We start from the raw sequence: 22,784 nt of genomic DNA on the forward strand, positions 1-22,784 counted from the left end.
CTCACATTGCAAAAATAAACTAAAAATGAAGTGTGCCACGTGCAGAGGCTAAATATGGGTTCTAGATCCGAGTCGGCAGGAGGCTAGGCCAGATGGCAGATCAAAGACCAATAGGATCAACCTTGACCGCAGCTGAGAATGGCAAAGGCCCCAGATATGCACATCAGCCTTCAGCCTTTGCAAGCCAACAAAAGTAACATGACTAACGCAGTGCCGAGTTAGAACTCTGGCATGCGCCTCCACAAGATCCAGTGGTGACCACCAGCTTTGAGGAATTCCTGGAGGAGAAGCCTGTTGATGGCTACCAGCCATGATGACTATGGGCTGCCTCCAATCTCAGATGCCTCTGAAGACTGGCTGCTGGGAAATCAAAGTAGGAGGAGCCACAGCGGTGCTCAGTGAGGTTCCCAGAAGAGGTATCTGGTTGGCCACTGAGAAAGAGATGCTTGACAGGTCCTCCTTTGGCCTGACCCAACTGCAGGGCTTATGTTCTTGGCCCTACCTGTCTGCACGTTGCTGCAATAAGTAGGTCTTTTGCGGCACATTAAAAAACCAAAACAACTCGTCATCTTCTAGTTTACAAAAGGTCCCCTGACTACGGCTAGCAGAAAAATCTATATGCCACAGGTGACCAGGTGCAGAGCAGGCGACAAGCCAGAATTACTGAAGCATATCCCAGCACTGGCAGGTTCACCTTCTGGCAAAAGCCTTATCCCCTCTCGTGTTTTAACACTGCAGTGTAATATACCCAGTTGGGCAAATGGGCCACTGCTCCACCAATCGCAGCCTGACCTCAGCCTGCCCTTTCGTGCCTGCTACCAATCAGGGAGCGGGTCTTGCCTGTAATTGGCTCTGGTTTCATCTGCTGACCATCTTCCTGCCTTCTTCCCCAGCAGTCTCAACAGGGCAGCACCCAGCACCACCCAGTCCGGATGCAATTAAATGCATTCTGGACAAAAAAAAAAAAAAAAAGCCTTCCGATTTTCAAATCAAACCCAAACGGATAGATAAAACACCTCTTAGTTAGAGCCACAAGGCACTTATTTCCTAAAATGTCTTTTTTTCTTCTTCCCGTGAGCAAAGAGCATTACAAAAGCAAGCACACCCTCCCTGTCCAACACACAGTCTTGTTTCAGCTCCTCCCGGGGAAAAGCCATAGCTCAGTGACAGTGCTTGTGCTTTGCATGCAGAAGCTCGTGGGTTCAAACCCTGGCAGCACCTCCAGATAGGGCTTTGAATGTCCCTTGCCTGAAACCCTGGAGAAAGCTGCTGCCAGCCAGTGTAGACAATAGTGAGCTAGATGGACCAGTGGTCTGATTCAGTACAAGGCAGCTTCTATGTTCCTATGATGTCCCAGTCTTGTGCTTCTAGGAAAGTCCCCCAAACGAGGGGGGCACCCTAACGACAACAGTTGTGTACTGAAGTCCCAATAACTCTCTCAGAGGCTTATCCGAGGCTCCTTAATGAGACCAGTAATGGCGGCGATCAAGCCAGATAAGGAACGGTCGAAGGCATCGGGTGTCTTTAGCCCAGAGATTATTAAGAGGTGACTATGATAGCTATCTCCAGTTATTTAAAGGGGTGTCATGTGGGTGATGGAACAAACATGTTTCCTGTTGTTCCAGAGGGTAGGAAAAAGCCAATGGAACCAAATGAAAATTAAATGGATTGGGGATGAACGTTAGGAAGAATTTCCTGACCCACTGCAGTGGCTGGTGCTCATTGGAACAGGTGGGGCAGAACGCAAGGAGTCAACACAGTAGGTGGAGCCAGAGCAAATGAAGTGTGTGGCCAACTTAATTATAGTTTTGTCTCCATCTACCACCCGGCTGAGTTCTACAGGAGGCAAAAAGGAGGGAGATGTCAGGCAGGGTCACCTCCTTGTCTGGTTGTAAATAAGAAAGCAGCCAAGTGGGAGCTGGCAAAAGGCAGGTTGAGGTTGGTGTGGCAGTTCCCCCTTTGCTCTAAAGGATCAGCTTCCACAGCTGACTCCAGTAAAAGCTCATGGAACAGACCGCCTTGGGATTCCTGCATCAGCATGCGGGTTGCCTGAACCAAACGCTCAAAAGCTCTCATATCCTGCACAGAAACTATGTATACAGTCCCCAAGGATGACACAGAGAAAACTCATTTGCCTACATATGCTCATTCATTCCTATGCACCTTAAGAAGAGCCTTGCTGGATTCAGGCCAAAGGCCCATCTGGCCCAGCATCCTGCCAAAGGCCTTTACAACCACTGCATATGGTCATTCATTATACCCATTTTGCAGATGCAGGAGTGAATACCAAGTCAGGAGGGCTGGCAAAGGGCCGGATTTGAACTGCGGAGACTTCCCTGGTTCACAAACTGAGCCTCGGTGCAGCCTGTCCTCGTGCATGTTTACTCAGGAGTAAACCCGCTGCTTGAGTTCAAAGGGGCTTGCCTAGGATTGTGGCCTTCACACTTAGCCATGCTGCCCTAGGAAAAGACTGCAGAAACATAGGAACCTGCCTTATAGCAGGTGTGGCTGTTTGGCCATCCAGTCCAGCACTGCCTTCTCTGACTGGCAGTGACTCTCCAGTCTTTCCCATCACCTGCTACCTGGTCGCGACAGCAGCTGACAGTGCAGAGTGAACCTGGGGCCTCCCATAGGCAAAGCACATTCATCTACTTGGGTACCAGGCTGCCCAGGTTATTACACCACAGCACCATTAGCCATTTCCCCCTCCCAAAACAGCTCCCCACACCTTGCCATCTTACCTGAGAAGCCAACATGTGCTGGGAGAGGTGGAAAGGGAAGGGGGTGGCTGTGCCAGCTGCCCCTTGCGAGGCAGAAAGACCTCCGTTCTCCAGGCTCCCTCCGCCTGCCACTGACGCCAGCAAGTGCCCCATGCCCATGGCAGAGAAGGCCCCGGGAGCCATGGCAAATTGTCCCGGGTGGATGAAGAAGGGCTGGCCGGTGCTCAGGGGGTTGAAGAACTGCTGGCCGTGGAGCCCCGAGAGCGCCAGGCTTTGCAGGTGTCCGGCGCTCAGGTGCGGAGGGCTGTCTGTCTGCACCATCAGGGGGGCAAAGGACTCCTTGCTGCCCCCCAGGGTGGTGCAATCTGGAGCCTCTTTCTTGGATCCTTCCTGCTGCTGCTGCTGAGACGGCTGGGGTGGCTCTTTCCTGCGCCCCTCCACCTTGTCTTTCTCCAAGCCCAGCGGGCTGAAAATGCCCCCTTCGGCGGCGCTCTCTTTGGAGAGATCGCTGGCTTTGCCGGCTCTCTCTTTACTCCGCTCTTCGCCGCCTTGCAAACGGGGGCTGCTATGGGGGCTGCAGTTCCCAGGGTCAGGGCTTGTTCTCTTCCCTTCGGGGAGCTTCTCCAGCTCTTGGTCGCTGCCCTTGTCTTCTGCAAAAGGAGAGGGGAAATAAAATAAAAGAGGGCGCTTGTGCTGTTGGTTGTGTTTTTTTACACCTTTGGTTGCTTCCAAGATTCAATCACATACTAACATAAGAGGAGCCTGCAGGATCATGCCAATGGCCCAGCTAGACCAGAATCCTGTTCTCACAGTGGCCACCTCCGGGAATAATAATAATAATAATTTTTTATTTATACCCCGCACATCTGGCTGGGCTTCCCCAGACACTCTGGGCAGCTTCCAACAAAATATTAAAATACAGTAATGCATCAAACATTAAAAGCTTCCCTAAACAGGGCTGCCTTCAGATGTCTTCTAAAAGTCTGGTAGTTGTTGTTCTCTTTGACATCTGGTTGGAGGGCGTTCCACAGGGCGGGCGCCACCACCAAGAAGGCCCTCTGCCTGGTTCCCTGTAACTTGGCTTCTCGAAGTAAGGGAACCGCCAGAAGGCCCTCAGCGCTAGACCTCAGTGTCCGGGTAGAACGATGCGGGTGGAGACGCTCCTTCAGGTACACTGGACCGGGGCCGTTTAGGGCTTTAAAGGTCAGCACCAACACTTTGAATTGTGCTTGGAAACGTACTGGGAGCCAATGCAGATCTCTCAGGACCCGTGTTATGTGGTCTCGGCAGCCACTCCCAGTCACCACTCTAGCTGCCGCATTCTGGATTAGTTGTAGTTTCCGGGTCACCTTCAAAGGTAGCCCCACCTTCAAGCATGACCTGTGTACATCCATGCTCTCCCCTGCTGCAGTTTCCAGCAGCTGATATTATTCAGAAGCATTGCTGCTTCTGACAGTGGAGGCAGAACATAGTCATCAGGGCTAGTAGCCAAAGAGAGCCTCAACCTCTAGGAACCCGTATAATCTGCTTTTAAAGCCATCCTAGTTGGTGACCATGACTGCCTCCTGTCATGCCGAGGGCCTTCTGGCGGTTCCCTCATTACGAGAAGTGAGGCTACAGGGAACCAGACAGAGGGCTTTCTCGGTAGTGGCGCCCGCCCTGTGGAATGCCCTCCCATCAGATGTCAAAGAGATAAACAACTACCTGACATTCAGAAGACATCTGAAGGCAGCCCTGTTCAGGGAAGTTTTTAATATGTAACGCTGTATTGTTTTTAACACTTGATTGGGAGCCGCCCAGAGTGGCTGGGGAAACTCAGCCAGATGGGCGGGGTATAAATAAATTATTATTATTATTATTATGATGATGATGATGATGATGATGATGATGATGATGTAGTTCTGTAGTTTAACTCTGCGCTGCATGAAGAAGGACTTTCTTTATCTGTCTGGAATCTTCCAACATTCAGCTAAATTGGATTTCCATGATTTCAAGTGTTGAGAGAGAGAGTGAAACCTTTCTCTATCCACTTTTCCCATGCCATAAATAATTTTATAAACCACTATCATGTCACCTCTTGCTCGACTTTTCTCCAAACTAAAAAAGTCCCCAACTTTCTAATGTCAAAATCGGATTGCGCACTTGGAGGGTCTTACACAGTAAACCTCCTCCCCCAACAGATCAGCCTTTTTCTTTTGCAAGAAGGAAAGTGATAGGGAGGGGAATACACTGGGAAGTGTGTGACGAATGCAATGTTCTATCTAACCTCCCTGTGAACAAATCAGAATGAACCCTCATTAAATAGCAGGCATTGTCTAATTTCCCTGCAAACAAATCAAGATGGATACTCCATAAACGGGGTCATCTCGAAGTTCCCTTTGTCTATGTGTTGTCAAACAGAAGTGCACATTAACCAAATCTCTAGCAAGGGGATGTTATTGTTGTTGTATTCAGATAAGTAAGAAACCACTTAAGGTAAAGGTAAAGGGACCCCTGACCATTAGGTCTCAGACCGACTCTGGGGTTGCGGCGCTCATCTCGCTTTATTGGCCGAGGGAGCCAGCGTTTGTCTGCAGACAGCTTCCGGGTCATGTGGCCAGCATGACTAAGCCACTTCTGGCGAACCAGAGCAGCGCACGGAAATGCCGTTTACCTTCCCGCTGGAGTGGTACCTATTTATCTACTTGCACTTTGACGTGCTTTCAAACTGCTAGGTTGGCAGGTGCTGGGACCGAACAATGGGAGCTCATCCCGTTGTGGGGATTCGAACCGCCGACCTTCTGATTGGCAAGTCCTAGGCTCTGTGGTTTAACCCACAGCGCCACCCGCATCCCTAAGAAACCGCTTACAATGGAATAAATCAGGGATTGGGTAACTTCCACCCTGCGGGTAAATATGGCCCCCAGACCCCCTCTTTGGTCCAACTCCACAACCTGAGTGAGACAGGGCTGCATTTCACACCCAGAGGTTCTCCATCCTTGGAGCATAGGATGACAGCCCAAGTCAGTTTAAAATGGAATGGACTGTGAGAGACAGAGACCTCACAACACATAACGGGAAGCAAAAGCCATATTGAGATGGGGATTCCTATTTGTTTATTCAATTCTTTTTAGATAGCCATCATTCTGCTATGGTCTGTGGACTGATGCAACGAACACTCTTCTGCTCTGTAATAAACGATCAACTAGCAGCACAGCTGATTGACCTTCCAATTTGAGGTCGCTGCAGGAGACTGCAAAAAAACCCCAAAAACCAACCCTCAAAGGAGTAGAGAAACATAGACAGGTGAAGAAGGAAATGAAGTGTGCTTAGAGTCGCTGCCAGGGGGCGATAGAGAACAGGGTCATTCGCCCCAGCGACTGACCATTCTCACCAGCAAAGCGATGGGGAGAAATTATATATACTGCGTATATATACCGCTCACTCTCCATTGCGTAGGCATAATAAAACTGGCCATTTCAATCACGTCGACACCTGGAGAGATCTACTTATCTTGCAACGTAAAAAAAGGAGGAGGGAAAGGTTTCTTACTCCACTTTATTTAAAATCCATAATTTTGCACAATCAGTGAAGGGGCGCCTTCCTCTCGCCCTCTTTCCTTCCCCCAACTGGAAGAGAAATTCGATCTGTTTTGATGGGGGAAATTGCCCTTGTTGAAATGGGTAATTGGAAGAAAAATAAGATGTCAGAAGGATCGTATCTGTTGCTGGGAGTGGAGAGCAAGCGAGTAAGATGCACTGAAGAGGGAAAATATATAAAAACATCCTGTATCTGTTTATGGAATTGGAAATACACCGACCCACCAGATTCAATGAGGCTAATCCCGAACCTAAATGATGTTTACTCGGAAAGTGCCGTGATATCCATGAAAAATACTTCTAAATATGCATGCATATTATGCAGGCAACAAAGGAAAAGACTTCTTATTCGTCGTTGAGATCAGGCTGCAAATCCGTAACAAAAAAGATTTATCTGAATCTTGAAGTCTGAGGCAGCGAAATCCTAAATTTACTTCCCTGAACGCATGCCCCATTTAACTCTGCGGGAGTTACTTCTGAGTAGACAGGTAAAGGATTGCATTGTTGAGTCCCTTGCCTTTTAAATCCAGTGGGTTCTATTTTGCAAATTTGATTTACAGGTTGTAAAACGGGGGGGGGGGCAGCGGGGGGATTGCAAGCTAAATCACTAAAAATGTAATGATGTTTTTCTTCTTTTCTTCCTCTCCCCTTTGAAAGCTCTCCAATTTTCTTTCTAAGCTAATATTTTTATTGGCTGGGAGTGAGGAAAGAGAGTTGAGTTGATGAGAAGCCCATCGAAGCAGACTCTTTCCTTCGACAGAAATAAAATCCAAAAATAAAAATAAAACCACTCTGGTTCTTAAATTAAGCTCAGCAATCTTGATAAGAAACTCCTCACTTTAGGATTTATATCTCAGATTAGATTGGTTGGGAAGGGGGAGGACAATGCCATACTCTGTTCAAATGAGGTTTACCCCCAGGGAAGTATATTCCTAAGTATAAAATATTGATAGATGATTCCAATTAGATTTCAATATGCACCTTCCTGTGTTCCTAAATTATCATAGAATTGTAGGGTTGGAAGGGACCCCAAGGGTCATCTAGTCCAACCCCCTGCGATGCAGGAATCTCACCAAATCCTACATAGGTTTCAAGGGTTTAGCCCTAGGGAATGTTATTTCAGGTGCCTATTCCACACTGCAATTCTAAGCACACTTTCCTGAGGTGTGGTAAACCAGAGCCACTGGTTTGTATCCAGCTAAAAATGAATCCTGTCCATTCATTTCAATGGGTCTCCTCTGAGCATGGCTGACGCTAGACAGGTAGATTTTCAAGGCCTTGACATGGCTTGGTGCTGAATTAACACCCACCCATGTATGTGCTGGTTAAAATGAGGCATCGCTCAGTGCGATCTGAAGCCCCAGTTCTGTTGCTGATTAAAAGAAAAATCATTCGATCTTTCAGATCGCAAGTACAAGAAGGTAAAATAGCTGCCCTAACCCCACTCAGCAATGTGGGAGTGATATTCACACTGGCAGTCTCACAAGCCTGTTGTGAAAAGATGTGTTAAGCGCTTTGATGAAGGGGAAAATATTAATTTTGTTGTTAATCAATAGATACAACCCCATGGACACAAGGGCCTGCCTTCCAGTCCTGCACCTGTTTACTCAGAAGTAAACTTCCCATTGCATCCAACCTAGAGAAAAATATAGCACTTTGAAAGGCCAGGAGCTCTTTATGCGGGATCATTTGGGGGAAGCGGGGAAGCCCCACTGAAGCCAGCGGGATTTACTTCTGAGTAAATCATGCCTGAGATCAGCCTGCAGAAAGCAACAACAACGTCTTTTGTAGTTTCAGAAGGGGAAAAGAGCCCCCACGAAGTTCAGCAGGACCACACCACACATTTAAAGCACATTTCTCCCCCCCCCCAAAAAAGTACAATCCTGGGAACTGTAGTTTTCCCCTAGCAGAGCAACAGCTCCTAGCACCCTGAGCAAACTATGGTTCCTACTCAAGATTATTATTTTTTTTAGGAAGGTATTCAGAAGCTTTTTACCTCTGCTGTTCCGGTGGAGCCTCAGGGGACTGGGAGCTGTGCCCAAGGGGGAGTGGAGCGACTCCCGGACAGGGGCCGGTTCACACGAAGATGCATCCGATTCGCCCCCATCCCGGTCTGCCTTGCACTGATCTTCGTACATCCGCAAAGAGGGGAGAGTGAGCTGTTTCCTTTCAGTGACAAAAAGCAGGCTTTAGTCTTAAGTTTGAAACAGATGGTCAGCGAGGTAGGTGCCCAGAGCCTCCTTCTCCGTCTCTGCCTTTTCGGTTTCGAGAGGAACAGCCAGAGAAAGGGATCAGTGGCTATTCACTGGTAACTGCAGATATATATATACCTGTAACCAAACCTAAACCCATGGAACTGAGACAGCCACATATTTCTCCCCTGCTTAACCCTGCCTTTACTTTCCCTGGGTCACATTTTAGATTATTACGCTTTTTGGACAGAGACCTGGGCTCTGAGAAGTGGCTGGAATGCCGATGGCACTAACAATAATACTGTAATAATATATTTTTAAAAAAACACACACACATTCATTGTTGCACCACCAATGCGCCTATGTTTATTAATAGTTGTTTCTGTTAACTGGACCATCAGTATAACAACGAGCATACCGATGGTGCAGTTTTTATTAGGATGGTTATTAATAATATTCTGATTATTATTGTGGCTTTGATAAATTATTATTTAATAACAGTAGTAGCAATAGTAATTGATAAATGGGCACACTGGTGGAACAACAAATAAAATGCTGCTGCTACTGCTATTAATAACTATCATGTAAACATTTGTAAGTTAAGGTGCAGGTCACAATCCCACAGATGTTTGCTTGGAAGTAAGTCCAGTGTGCTTAGTGGGGTTCCTTTCCAGCAAGGGCTTTTCAGACTGTAGCCGCAACAGGCAACTCAAAGGCAGGCAGACCTGGTGCCTTACAGAAGTTGCAGCCAGCATGACCAATGAATGGTCAGGAGTTAAGGGGGTTCCAAAACATCTGCAGGTCAACACCTGAGAGGGGAGTTGGAGGAGGAGGAGGAACAACGAAAAGGGGTGGGTGGGTGTCCTGCTTTTTAAAAAAATCCCCAGACTTGATTAATATTCATACATACCTTTTTTCTCTCCTGCCATTCCCGGTATCTCGAAATCCTTTTGCAAAGGGGTTGTTATCGATTTTCAGTTGGGTGATCTGAAATATTAAAGGACAAACCTCTTTTAATTCAAGCATGGCACCTGATGGACACTCTCCCCTCTCCAAACAAAGCTGTGTCACTTTAGCTCCTGGAAATTCCCTGGCCACCCTTATCTCTCCCCGTTCCCCGAGGTGCTAGGTGCTGGACACCCATTCTTAATACGGTACACTTTATATCCCTCCCCCTCCGTTTAGGGGAAGAAAATTTGGAAGTCGGACTTTAAAAACAATAACCAAAAGCACTCTGACGATTCCTCCAGATATTAGTAATTTAAAAGCACTTGGAATAAATCGGGATGAGGGAGAGAGGGGAGGGGAAATGGAAAACATCACCATATCCTTTGTGCCAGAACTCCCATCTTGTTCCTTTACTAAAAAGCCAACCCCGTAAAATTCAATGAGGTTTACTTCCAAGTAACCGCTTGCATGCCGCGGCAGCTTCATAGCGCAATGCTAGCCAAGCTCCCGCAGAAGTAAATAGGGATACTTGGAGGGTCTGAAAGTCACGCTACTCCAGAGTAGCCATGGATAGGAAAATCGGGAAGGGGGGGAGCTCCAACTGTCCTTGGACTACAATTCCCATCATCCATAGCCAGTGGATGATGGGAGTTGTAGTTCAGCATCTGGAGGGACACAGATTCCCCCTCCCTGATTTTGGATAATCAGTTTTTAGTTGCGTCTGTAACCCCCCCCCAAAAAAAAACCAAAAACAAAACCACATGCACACACACTCCCCCTTTCCAATTCAACCCAGAAAGCATCTCATCCGCTCACTTTTATAGATCAGCTCCGAATCCCCTCCGGTTTAAAACACACCGCAGGCTTTATTAAAAACGATGTTGAGGTTTTGCCTGAATTATTCATCGGGGTTTAATGATAGGAAGCTGCTCGGCTCCCCGGCCCCAGTTTCTCACGGCCCCCAAGAGGGAAGGTGGCGACGAAAACACGGCCAGGCTGTTTAAACGCTATTCTTATCTGGTCTCGGGGAAAGGAGCGCACGCCAGGAGTATTTTTTTTTATGGGCTCTGGCGACTGGCTACAGGAGACCCCTCAATTATTCATGGCTTGGTAATATGTCCCGCAGATACCGCATTTTAAAAATGGATGCGCAATTTTCTTGTATTTTCCCCTCCCCGATACACACAGAGACATCTCTCACTCTTTCCACGGTTTCACAGAAGATTATTGTTTACATTTTTAAATATTAGCCTGCTGATTACTTTTAGAACCCCACACACACACACATCCCCCCAAAAATGGCCCGATCAGACGCCCATCTTATTTTTCCATTATTTGCATTATTTGCATTCTTTTCTTTTTTTCTTTCTTTCTTTCTTTCTTTCTTTCTTTCTTTCTTTCTTTCTTTCTTTCTCTCTAATTTTTATTGTTATTATTTATTAAATTTATTAGTCACCTTTTTGCCATAGCAACTCAAAGCAACTTACAATATTTTTTAGCAAAAAAACACATCCATACATTAAAACTAGTGTGCATGTACACACACACACCATCCCAACCGTGCCAAAGGGTGTAGATATTTAAAAGCCAAAGTCCTGGTTAAAAAGGAACTCCCCCCCCCCCACCTAAATATATGCAATGAGGGCACCAGGCAAGCTTCCCCAGGGAGAGCATTTCACAAGCAGGGAGCCACCACTGAAAAGACCACAGTAGTAGTAATAATAATAATAAAATGTTCTCAAGGCCAGGAATGGGGAACGCTTGCATATTCTGGTGGACTCCAGCTCCCATCAGGCCCTGCTGCCAGCATGACCAATGGTCAGGGGATAATGGGAGCTGGAGCCCACAAACATCTGGAATGCCACAGGTTCCCCGTCCTGTGGGGGCACATGATATTTGAATCTAGAGTCTGGGAATTATCTCAATGCACCCCTCACTTTTCTTCAGAGGAGAGGCGCTCCAGCCCCATGTTCCATTTGCATTGCTCTGTTTCTCCCCCTTTCTCCAGCGTGAGTCTGCCCCCTTCCAAAGTGCTCCTTAGATTTATATATAGAGAGAAGGCGCCTCAGCCAGGACTCCAAGCAGCAACGCCAACCAGAAATCCATCTTTCTAGGACTCAGGGAAGGTCTGAGAACATCGTTCAGCAACTTTCCTCTGTCCTGAAATTAAGCCCTACCCATTTCAATCAGAATTTACTTTGAGGTAAGGGGCACAATCACCACATCTGCAGAATGGGAAACTGAGGCAGAACTGAGTCCACATCTCTTCAGTCTTGTCTACCCTGACTGGCAGCAGCTCTCCCTCCAAGGTTTCAGGCAGTGAGTCTTTGCCCCTGCCCTACCTTGCTATTTTTGCAGTTTTGGGGTGGGAGTCATTTGCACACCAGCAAATTAAGGTTGTGCAATTATAGGTGAGATGAAGCTCTTGCCCAACAAACGTGCTCCCTCCCCCATTTGCTTTAACAGCAATCATTTTGCCCCTCATGCGCCCCCCCCCCTTGCTTAATATCCCTCTGATGAAGAGCTCTGGTGGACTCCAAAGCTTGCTTGCTGCTTTGCGCCATTTTGGTTGCTCATCATAAAGGGAACTTTGGGAGTTTAACCCAGGGGTCAGCAAACTTTTTCAGCAGGAGGCCAGTCCACTGTCCCTCAGACAGTGGCGTAGCGTGGGGGATGCAGGGGGGGCCGGCCGCACCGGGCGCAAGATCTGGGGTTAGGGCAAATCCATGGGTTAGGGGGCGCAAATTACTTGCCTTGCCCCGGGTGCTGACAACCCACGCTACGCCACTGCCCTCAGACCTTGTGTGGGGCCGGACTATATTTTGAAAAAAATAATAATGAACGAATTCCTATGCCCCACAAATAACCCAGAGATACATTTTAAATAAAAGCACACATTCTACTTATGTAAAAACACCAGGCAGGCCCCACAAATAACCCAGAGATGCATTTTAAATAAAAGGACACATTCTACTCATGTAAAAACACACTGATTCCCAGACCATCCGTGGGTCGGATTTAGAAGGCGATTGGGCCGGATCCAGCCCCCGGGCCTTAGTTTGCCGACCCATGGTTTAACCCTTAGCTGCGCATGCTAACGTAACCTGACCCCTTCCCTCTCTTTAAGTTTATGTGGTGGGGTTTTTCTTTCCATGCAGAGACCATTGGCAGAGACATCATCCCTGCAGTGAGGTAAATGTTGTGAGGTAGGTGAGGAACTACATGCAAACCTCAGGGTGGTTTTGAAACAGATCAATGAAGATTTCAAACTCCCCCGCTCCCAGCCTAAATTATATTCCTAAAATGAAGGAAAAGGGCTGTGGGTCAGCGGTAGGTTCATTCCTCAATGGCATCTTCGGGTAAGGCTACGAGAGGCTCCCTGCTTTAAATCCTGGAGAGCCATTGCCAGTCACTGAGCTACAGGGTCCAGCGGTTTGATTCACTATAAGGCAGCTCCCATGTTCCTAGGTGGGAGAGAGCTGCCTGAGGAGTTAACCAGGAACACATTATTGTATGGGAGGACCATTAGCTCTAGTACATAAAACAAATGTCCTTGGCTCGGAATTATTTAACTTTCAAGCGCTTTCCTTTCTCAACCCAGCTCTGGACGGTGGATCTCAGGGTTGTAATAAAAACGCAAAGTAGATCCCGCAAGCCTGACATCTGCTATACCTCTAAACATCAAATGCTAGGCGTTTTTTATTTCTCCAGCTCTCCCTCTCTTCCTCTCTCTCTCTCTCTCTCTCTCTCTCTCACACACACACACACACACAGCTGGTCCCACCCACTGCCTTGCAGGATTAATTGACAGCCAGCGCTGAGCACCCTGGTGGGCCTGTTTGCCTCGTAAAGTTTATGGCAAAGTTCGTAATCGATTAACGATTGCTCAAAAACAGGCCCCCATCGAGGAGAGTGACCTGAGGCAAAATAACAGGCCCAGGCTCTCTCTAGCAAGGGGCTGAGCTGGGGAGTGAGAGTGGGGGAGAAGAAGCTCTATCTCGCCACAAGAACTGGTGTCCTTGCCTCCATTCCGAATAAAGACACCAAAACCAGTTAAGCGGAAATGGGCCTGTTTGCTTGCTCCCTGCTAGGGCCCTAGCTCAGTGATGGAGCATCTGCTTTTCATGCAGAAAGCCTGTCCAGGTAGGCCTGAACTTGTCCCCCTACCTGAAACTGTTGCGATGGTACTTAGAAAAATGAGCCAGTGCTCTGACTCAGTTTAAGAGACATTCCTAAATCTAGTTTCTGCGATTCGGTTTTAGAACTGCAGTTTGAGAAGCTGACTGAGGAACTGAAGTGGCTTAAGAAGAGACTGCACCGAGAGAGAGTCTCGCCCCTCCTCCCTCCACATACAACCCCCACCCCACATACATGAAGGCTAAGATGCAATGCTTAGCTGCAAAGCCTACACATTTTCCTGCGAGGAAACCTTGAGGAACACAATTGGGCTTCCTTCCAAGTAAACGCAGGTGGAATCAGGCTGTGCACATCCACCCTGTCATCGGATCCTATGTGTGTTTACTCAGGAGTATGTCCCACTGGTTGCAATGGGGCCTCCACTTTGGATGGATGGCGAGAAAGGTGGAATATCACCATCAGAGTAATGTGTGGCTATGTAATTCTTTGACTTAAAAAATGGGATCTATCAAGGCACATACGGAAGAGATATGGGAGTTGCAACATTTCCTCCTTTGTTTTGGACCAGTTATTCCCTCTGCCCCCACTCCCACCCAAAAAAGAAGAAATCTGTAATCCTACAATCTTATTAGCCACTTAGTGAATTAGTGCAATGTTTCAAACACAGAATCATAGAATTGTAGAGTTGGAAGGTATAAAGAAGAAATAAATTAACTTATGGAAAGCAGGGAGGGCGTTATCTTTATAATTCATGTGAATTTGAACTGTAAGCTCCTAGAGGGCAGAGAGCTGTCTTCTTCTTTTTTAAACTTGTGCATCTGCTGAATAATTGAATGCATCAATGGAGTTTTAAACCCAGCCTTTTCTCTGGGAAAATGTGACTGCATACAGTATGTGATTTTCCCTCCCTGCCCCACAGGTGTTATTGTCCCTGTGTGGTAGACTTTGAGGCTGATAGAGATTGCTCCAAGTTCGCTCAGCTCGCTAGCTATGAAGCTAAGAGGAAATTTAATCCCTGCTCACCAGCTTCAGATCATGAAGCAATAGCTGGATTGCCATAAATTGCAAGGGTCCAAATGGGGTCCGTAAGGTGGTGGTGGCATAGGAACATGTCATGAATTATTTTGACTTTAAAAGAATGGGAGGGGGAACAAATTAATGGAAGGCAAGTCTATTCAGAACGCTAGCAAAATAAAACCTCCAGATGCAATGGCAGTCTAGCTGTGTCTCTTACCTTGTCGTTTTGATAAGCAGTCACTGCTATGAAGTCCGTTTCGGGAAACACGTAAGTTCGAAAAGTGCTGTAGGGTAACTTGAGAATGTCATTGGCCCGAACTATATGGAATCTCGGTTGATATTTATGCATCGAATTAAGGATGGTCTATATTTCAGAGAAAGGCAGGGGAGAGAGAGAGAGAGAAGAGGCGGTTAAAATCCAGGCAACAAACAAAACAAATATATTTGGCAAATTCACTCTTATTTTTTTATATATATATTAGGTGGTTTTTTAAAAAAACAAAACAAAACACCATATCACCCTTTTCCTCTTCCCAATTGATATTTATACATATATTTATACAGAAAGTCACATTTGGAGACAAGTTAAAGGGTGGTGGTAATGGAAAGGGCGGGCAGGCTGCAGTCCTATAACAAAGGAGCAAAAAAAGCTGCCTTGATCCATTTAGCTCAGTATTGTCCACACTGACGGGCAGCAGCTCTCCAGAGTTTCAGGCAGGAAACTCTCCCATCCCTATCTGGGGAGGCCGATAGTTGAACCCGAGATCTTCTACATGCAATGCAGATGCTGTAGCACTTAGCCAAAGCCTTCACTCTGGAACCCCCAGCTTGGAAAATGAATCCTGCATTCTGAGCCCACTTACTGCTGCAAGTAAGGCCTATTGAACTCAAGGCTTCCCTTCCACGTAAACTCTCATAGGCTCAGGCAAGCAATCCCAGTAAAACAAAAAGCAGTGAATTAGGTTACCTAGATTTTCTACCATAATCTTATCCTGGAATTTTGTTGTTCTCCCTTTTTTTGCAGGAGGTGGGGAGGTATAACAACAACACTGTAGCAGCAGCAACAACAACAACAACACAATCAATTCACAGAAAGGCTTCAGATTTTGACTGCTGGTTCACTTTCAAACAAAAGTGCCTAAGGTTCAGGAGAAAGAACTGATCATGTTTTAAAAGACAAAGTGTGTTTTGTATATGCTATTTTACACTTTGTGGGTTTATATACGCTGCACACTTTCGGAAGTTGCTATGGCCTGATGCAAGACAAAAGAGCAAAGGTGTTGAATGTCATGGGTCTTCATAAACGTAAAATATACTCCTGTGCGTTTGATCCGGAAATAAATATTCCAGGCTTCAGCAGCATTTACACCCAAAGCGAAGGCTGCAATCCTGTTCACAGTTACCTGGGAATATGCCCCTCTGAACTCACTGGGGCTTACTTCTGAGTATACATTTATATGACTGTGGTATAAAAGTGTGCTGAGTCTCAAACCCGTTTAACTTTGTATATGTGTGTGTGTGTTTTGCTGTAAGTCCAGCAAAAGAGACATAATTCTTTGCAACACTATTCTACAGCTGTTTGTAAATAGAGTTTGATACCAGATGAAACCCACACACATAATTGTAAGGCAAATTTGTTTTCCCCTCAAAAGGCCAATTCAGTCGCTTGACAAATAGATAATATTATTGGAAGGAAATATAGGTTATTTTAGCAGGACATTCAAAGGGAGTCAGTTGGGTTTGCGTTTTGTCCACACACAGAAATGTCCAGCAGTCCCACAAATAAAACAAAGGGGGGAAAATAAAAAAAGCTGTTTTTCTTTCAGCACTAATAATGGTAACGATAATAAGATAATAATAAAGGGCAGGTAAACTAATGAAGTAAACCCTTTCAGACCCCATTTAATTAAATGGGAGAATTTTAAGCACAAACGTCATACTGACCCCATGAAACTCAATGGTGGGACATAGAAATGTTTTGTTATCTCTGGATCGTGTCTGAAGTGGGGAGGTATTCAAAGAGCAAGTGCCAAGCATGTCCATTTTTCCTGGCACCCCCAGCATCTGGGTGGTATACATATTTACTCAGAAGTAAGTCCCAGGAAACTAAACAAAATAAAATAACTTAAGAGTATTCCTACATACGTTTGACAACTTCAGCTTCATTGTTTTCGGTGGCCTAACTCCCATGGCAGTGAGCATAGGGTGCTGTCTTTACTCCTGAGTAAACTGAGTAGATTGCCCCTCTAGTTTTAAACGAAGTTTACTTCCAGGTAAGGGTGTAACTCTTTCAGCAGTTTCAAATGAGTAGATCCTATTTTGCTCTTTGGACACCTAGAAGCACGGGATTGCATCCAGCTAAATGCTACCGGAGTTTATAATGTCCATTAATTCCAATGGGTCTACTCTGAGAATGACTAACGTTGGCTACAACCTTTGGTTAGGAACCTACTTAACGGTGACAGGTGACTAACCTCTCTCCCCACACACACCTCAAACGTATTGCCAAAGGTACTGCCATAAATATCCTCCCTTTTTCAATTCACTTAAACTCGGAACAAATTTGGAAATCCGACAGGAAATTCTATAATTTTCATAAACAAATTCATCTGGAATTATCCGGGCAGATTTCGTGACTGGGTTGCAGCTGAAATGAGTCGCTTCACTTGGAAATCACAAACCATCGCGTTGAGCTGGGGGGCGGGAAGTACCTCGGTTTCCGAGTAATGAACTTCCCCAGGACACGTGCCCAGGATCAGACCCTGTGTCCGGGTTCTTTGCAATGGAACGTTCGGGATGGGGAATAACTTGAATTCCGGTCAAAGGGGGGGGGGGAACCCAGAAGACGGTTGTGTGTCTGAAAGGGAAACGGATCGAACTCTAACGATCCTTTTCTCCCATGGATTGGGGGGGGGGGGCTTAGAAGCAAGTACGTTGACGCTTTCAACAGGTACATTTACACTCTCCTGCTGTCTACACCCCATAAGGCACACCCCCTATTCCCAGAAGATCCTGGGAACTGTAGTTCGCCGCACACACAGCTACCAATCCCAGCACCCTTAACAAACTACAGCTCCCAAGTTTATTTGGCGTCGTGCCTTTAGATGTGTGGTGTGCGCGCGGCAGCATAACCTTACAGATTTTTTATTCTCTTTTCTTTTTCTACAAAAATACTACTATCAACACTCGTACTTGGGAGTAAGCTCCATTTTACTCATTGGGGCTTGCTTCCGAATAAACCACATGGGTTGCCAAATAGCGAAGAGCCTCATGGTCGAATATTTGGGTGGACTTCAAAACTAATAGACGATATATATATATTGTATATAAATATATGGAAAAACCATTAAGAGAAATTCAGCCAGTCTCGACTAATTACCGTCCAAATGACATTGACCAGGTCGCTTTATATCAATTGCTCCTTCCTCAGCGTCCATATTTTAAAATAATTAACGACAAGGGGAAACAGGAATTCTTGGAAGGATTATAGACTCATCCCAATTCCCAAGCACGTTTCAAATGCCCCATTTATCCGAGAAGGGAATGCGCTCCCCTTTTGGATATGTCAGGCTTTCCAATAGGATTACTCAGAAGGAAGACCCCGATGTCGTGAGGGTAGCTTCTGCCTCTGCTAGGACGTGCTTTTACTTGGAAGTAAACATCGATGATTAGGATGGACCTACTTCCAAACGATCTCTATCATCCAAGGGCCCAAGGCACATTTAATTTACTTCCGCGGGACTTAATTCGGAGGAAAGAATCGCGCATCCACTCTGAGGCTCAAGATGCCCAACGCCCCGATCCAAACAGCAGCGAAATATCTCTCAAGGGAGTAGGATACATTATTGCCGTCAATGGGACCAAAGCGCTTTGTCAGGAAGGCAGCAGCCAAGCCTAACTCGAGGGACACGCTCCACGCAAAGGGCGCAAGCCCACCTAGGGCATGTTTCCTCGGAAGTAAGTGGGCCCAGGAGTCCAGCAGAAACCCTTTTGAAACTCGAGAATACCCCAAGAGAGAGTGGGAGGCCGCTCAGGGCGGTTCTAACCACCACTACTCAGAAGTAAGTCCTATTGAATTCATTGGGGCTTGCTCCCAGGAAGCAGGCGTTAGGATAGCAGCCTACAAACTGCGTAGCCTTGGACCCACTTCCTTGGAAGTAAGCGCCATTGGAGATCCCACACTGGGACTCACTCCGCAGCAGGCAGGGAACAGCACAGAGATGCCGTTTGCCCTTGAAATTAAGGGAGACTTCCGATGTCTTCGACGTTGCGTCTGGAACCCCCTAATCACACGCACACATGTTCAGGATCGGAGGAGATAGATGCCACTTCCATGGGTATCCTTACTCGGAAGTAAGCCCTGATGAATTCATCGTGGCTTATTCCCCACCCCACCCCCAAAAAAGTCAGGTTATACATAACCGCCGCCTTAAAACGGCAAGTTCTCCAGCGCGGGATGGAGAAGGGTGGTAATTCGGATTAAACGCTGTGCGGAACGAACCTTAAACGAACCCGTCTATTCCTTGGAGGAATGATAATGGCATGCAGCTTTCTTACACGAAGATATTCTCATACACACCAATATTTTGACTGATACAGCACTTAAAATGGGGACGCCATTGATCTGAGCATTGCTCATCGGAGGCGTCTCTTGCAAACGGGGTTGTTGTTTTTTTTTTAATTCTCTGGCCCCCACTTCCAGTCTGGAGTTCTGGCGTTGGGACTGATTTACCTGGCCTTATAATGTTCTCCAGACCACACTTATAACCCCAGCAAAGCGCAAGCCAACTCGGGAGTCAATCCTGCTGAGTGAATTGGGGGTTTTTTTGTTTCGTTTTTGTTTCTGAGTAAACGGGATGGGGATTTGGTGGAGCGTAATTCAAACAGTACAAATCCGGGGATCAAATTGGAGGTACCTGAGGGTCAAATATACGGCCTGATCCAGAAGCCAGTGACCCGGGAGAGTTGGGATTCCTGCGGAATCCAAGCAGCTATATCCATAAGACTTACAGGACTTTACAGAGTTAGGCACCCCTTAAACCCACTCATTCTTGGGGCACTAATAATCCATACAGTTACATTAAGCAAACTTAGGCACCTCTAAAACCCACTGCTTTTGGGGGGGACTGTTAAGCTGGAGCTGTTACATACTGAAAAAATAGTAGCTGCATTAAATTCGAAGAGTCTTTCTATCTTAGCAGTGCACAGACTCCTAGGCAAGCAGCCCCCGTGCGTTCAGTGCGTTTACTCCCAGGTAAGCGTGCACAGGACTGCGCCCTAAATAAACTGCTTACATGGTATTATATCCTAAGCTATAATAAGGGAAAATCTGGCCCCTCCTTTAAGCATCCTAAACACGTTAGCCATAAATCCTAGTTGATGTCCGTGGTTATTTGGGAGCGGGGGTGTATGTCCCACCTCCTTGTGGGCTTGCAAACCTTACTTGGAAGTAAATCCCGCCACAACCGAAGCCGGTGGGATCGGATTCACTCCAGAATCAAAGCGGTTGGAAGCAAGGTGTGTGAATGTGCTGGGAAGGGATATAAGTAAAAACCCTTTTATTTAAAAAAATATCCTAGGAAGTCTCACTGTGTCTTACTCCTGAGTAAATATGCACGGCGTTGCTTCCCGAGGTAACGATGCTGGAGAAGGCACAGCTCCCTTATTTGGGTCGAAGTCACTTTAAATTAACCGCCCCCCCCCCCAGGACTGGGCTGCGATCCTTGACATTATCAGCTTGAAATCGAATTCAACAAGAGGAAACCGGATTAGCGTCCGAAAAAAAATAGAATACAGGATCCATCGGTTCGTTTATTTTTTAATCGTCATCATCATTATTATTAAGAGAGGAATTATTATGCTGGTGGAAAGGGTCTTTACATTTTAGAGCTGGCGTCGTGAACCTTTAGGTTTCAATGTTAAAAGTAGAGTTGTGCTTGAAATTAAATAATTTCCAACCTCCCCCTTCCTCTTAAAAAGTAGCTGGGTGTCCGTCCGTCCCCCCATTAAAACAAAGATACTTGACTGGGCTTAGTTATTTAAGGTAATTCTGCCCATTCTTAGTTTCCACCAATGGACCTGTTTTTACTTAAGGCGTTTTAAGAAAGACCCCTCCGTCTCCTTCTCCCACCCCCCACAAAGTACCAATAATATTTGGGCACAATTCAGCCCCGCAGAAGCACCTTAAAACCTGCAGTCCTGCTAGGCGCAGTTGCCTGGGAGTCGTGCCCATTTTAACGAGCGGCCTTTCCTTTCGAGTAAGCCCACCTAGGCTCGGTCTGCACACCCCATTAATTTCGCGGGGAGAGGCACGGAAAAAGAGGTCTTAAACATGGGCTTAAAACTTTCTCGCTGGTGAAGTTAACCCCTGGGCTTTAAACACACACAAACGCTTCACTTCTGTTAGATCGGGGCCTTCTCTCTATCTGAGCTGGGCTCAAGGTCTTTTTTCTACAATTAAAGGTGAAATTGACCACCTCTGCAAATCATTAGATTTGTTACTGTTAAAAAAACCCAAAAAACTTTCCCTTTCCTGCCTGCTAAGCGCGCTCCCCCCCCCGCCCCCTTTGTTCAATGCAAAGAGCGCAACTTATTGGATTCCGCAATGCTGAATCGCAATGCTGCACAACACTGCAGCGCGCCTTTTCAATACGCGATGGTGGGGTGGTTGCGTTTATATTTAACAGGCGTGTGCCAGCAAATCATTGAGAAACACACACACACGCAACACACACTAGATCCGCAAATTCTGCTGCGGAAATGGCGTGACCTACAGGTAAGACTACCGCGAAATAAATAGAAGGCACAAAATCTATCAATAACTATTATTAAATATATAAAAGCACCACGCTCGTTCGGACTGTGGGCTCTGAATTGTTCCTGTAGGAACTATGGCAGCGTACTAAAATTGTGCCAAGATTATAGGGGGCGGACAACCACATCAGTGCAAGTTAAGCTCGCCTTTTTAAGACATCCTGGCGTTTAGCAAGGGATATTTAAGAAGGCGCTGAGTTCGCCAAACCTAGAAAGGCATTGAAAGTGCGTGTGTACAACGCAGAGAGAGACTAGGGCCCATTGAAGACTGGGGGGCGGCGGAGGAAACTCTCTCTCTCTCTCTCTCTCTCTCTCTCTCTCTCTCTCTCTTAAGGCAGCAGAATTGTTTTTTGATCCCACACCGCACGTATACGCAGCATCGTGTACATTATCGATTATAGCGTTTGTTTTCCTGGGGGTGGTGATTGGGGGAGAGCAGCGCGGCCCCCACGTACCTCAATTCCTTCCCTAAGGCTCCATTGAAGACCAGGGCAGCTACTTCCGAATCAATAGGGAAAGGAATCGAACTAGCCTGTTGATCCCCCTATTTTCCGGATCCTGAAGGAGAACGAACTAGTCTGTTCATCTAAGAACACACCTGTAAAAACTAAACATGCCTCCCCCACGCCACAAAAAACCCTTCTAAGTAACCTTTTAATTTGACTTTAAAGAAAGGTCATTCATCACCCAACAAATGACCTCAAGATTTATTGAAATAATCCCTGCATTTCTTCTTTTCTGTTTCCTCCACGCACACGCCAAAGTTAAGGGATCTTAATTTTATATATAACACTCAAACACACACAAAACATATAGATATATATAAATTACAATTATCTCCTTTGCACTTTTTGCAAAATAATGGAGAAGTGATGAAAAGTACTATATTCTGCTCAACGGGGGAAAAATAATTACTGGCGTACATTTTAGAGTAATCCAGGATCAAACCCTATTTTCCAGTTTTGAAAAGATCTACTGGAATCCATTCACACAGGCACACGCACACACCCCAAGCATTTTAAGTAAAAGGGTTTTTTTCAGCCCCTTCTGCCAATTTTAAGGCAAATAAAAGAAGCGGAGTTTAAATTGCCTTAAAAATAAAGGTGATTATTTTATAGGATAAAAATATTTCCTGTTAATTCACTTTAGCTGTCTTGCCAAAGGAAAAAGAAAAAGGACTTTATAGGTTTTAATAAATAACAAGCAAACCAGCCCCTGCGGTGAAAAAATGATCAGAAATGTTAATGGCAGCTCACAGCATAATCCTATGCGTGCCTACTCAGAAGTAAACCCCGTTGAATTCAATGGGATTTACCTCCATGAATGATTGCCTCAGCCTTGGCTGAACTGAAGGCACTAACTAACCGCTCACCCTGGAA

The 22,784-nt window shown here is 46.2% G+C and overlaps 1 protein-coding gene across 1 annotated transcript in view; it reads right to left on the reverse strand.

Moving 5' to 3' along the window:
• The window catches only part of TBX2 (T-box transcription factor 2), a 34,879-nt gene that overhangs the window by 6,095 nt on the left and 6,000 nt on the right, over nucleotides 1-22,784 (reverse strand). Inside the window, exons 3-6 of the mRNA XM_083587652.1 lie at nucleotides 14,810-14,956; nucleotides 9,401-9,477; nucleotides 8,295-8,464; nucleotides 2,742-3,370 (exon numbers count right to left, since the gene is read on the reverse strand). Coding sequence (XP_083443778.1) covers nucleotides 2,742-3,370; nucleotides 8,295-8,464; nucleotides 9,401-9,477; nucleotides 14,810-14,956 — 1,023 coding nt within the window. The remainder of the gene's footprint in view (nucleotides 1-2,741; nucleotides 3,371-8,294; nucleotides 8,465-9,400; nucleotides 9,478-14,809; nucleotides 14,957-22,784) is intronic.

This window comes from Podarcis filfolensis (assembly GCF_964270895.1).
Source record: "Podarcis filfolensis genome assembly, chromosome: 15".
Classification (NCBI taxonomy): Eukaryota; Metazoa; Chordata; class Lepidosauria; order Squamata; family Lacertidae; genus Podarcis; species Podarcis filfolensis.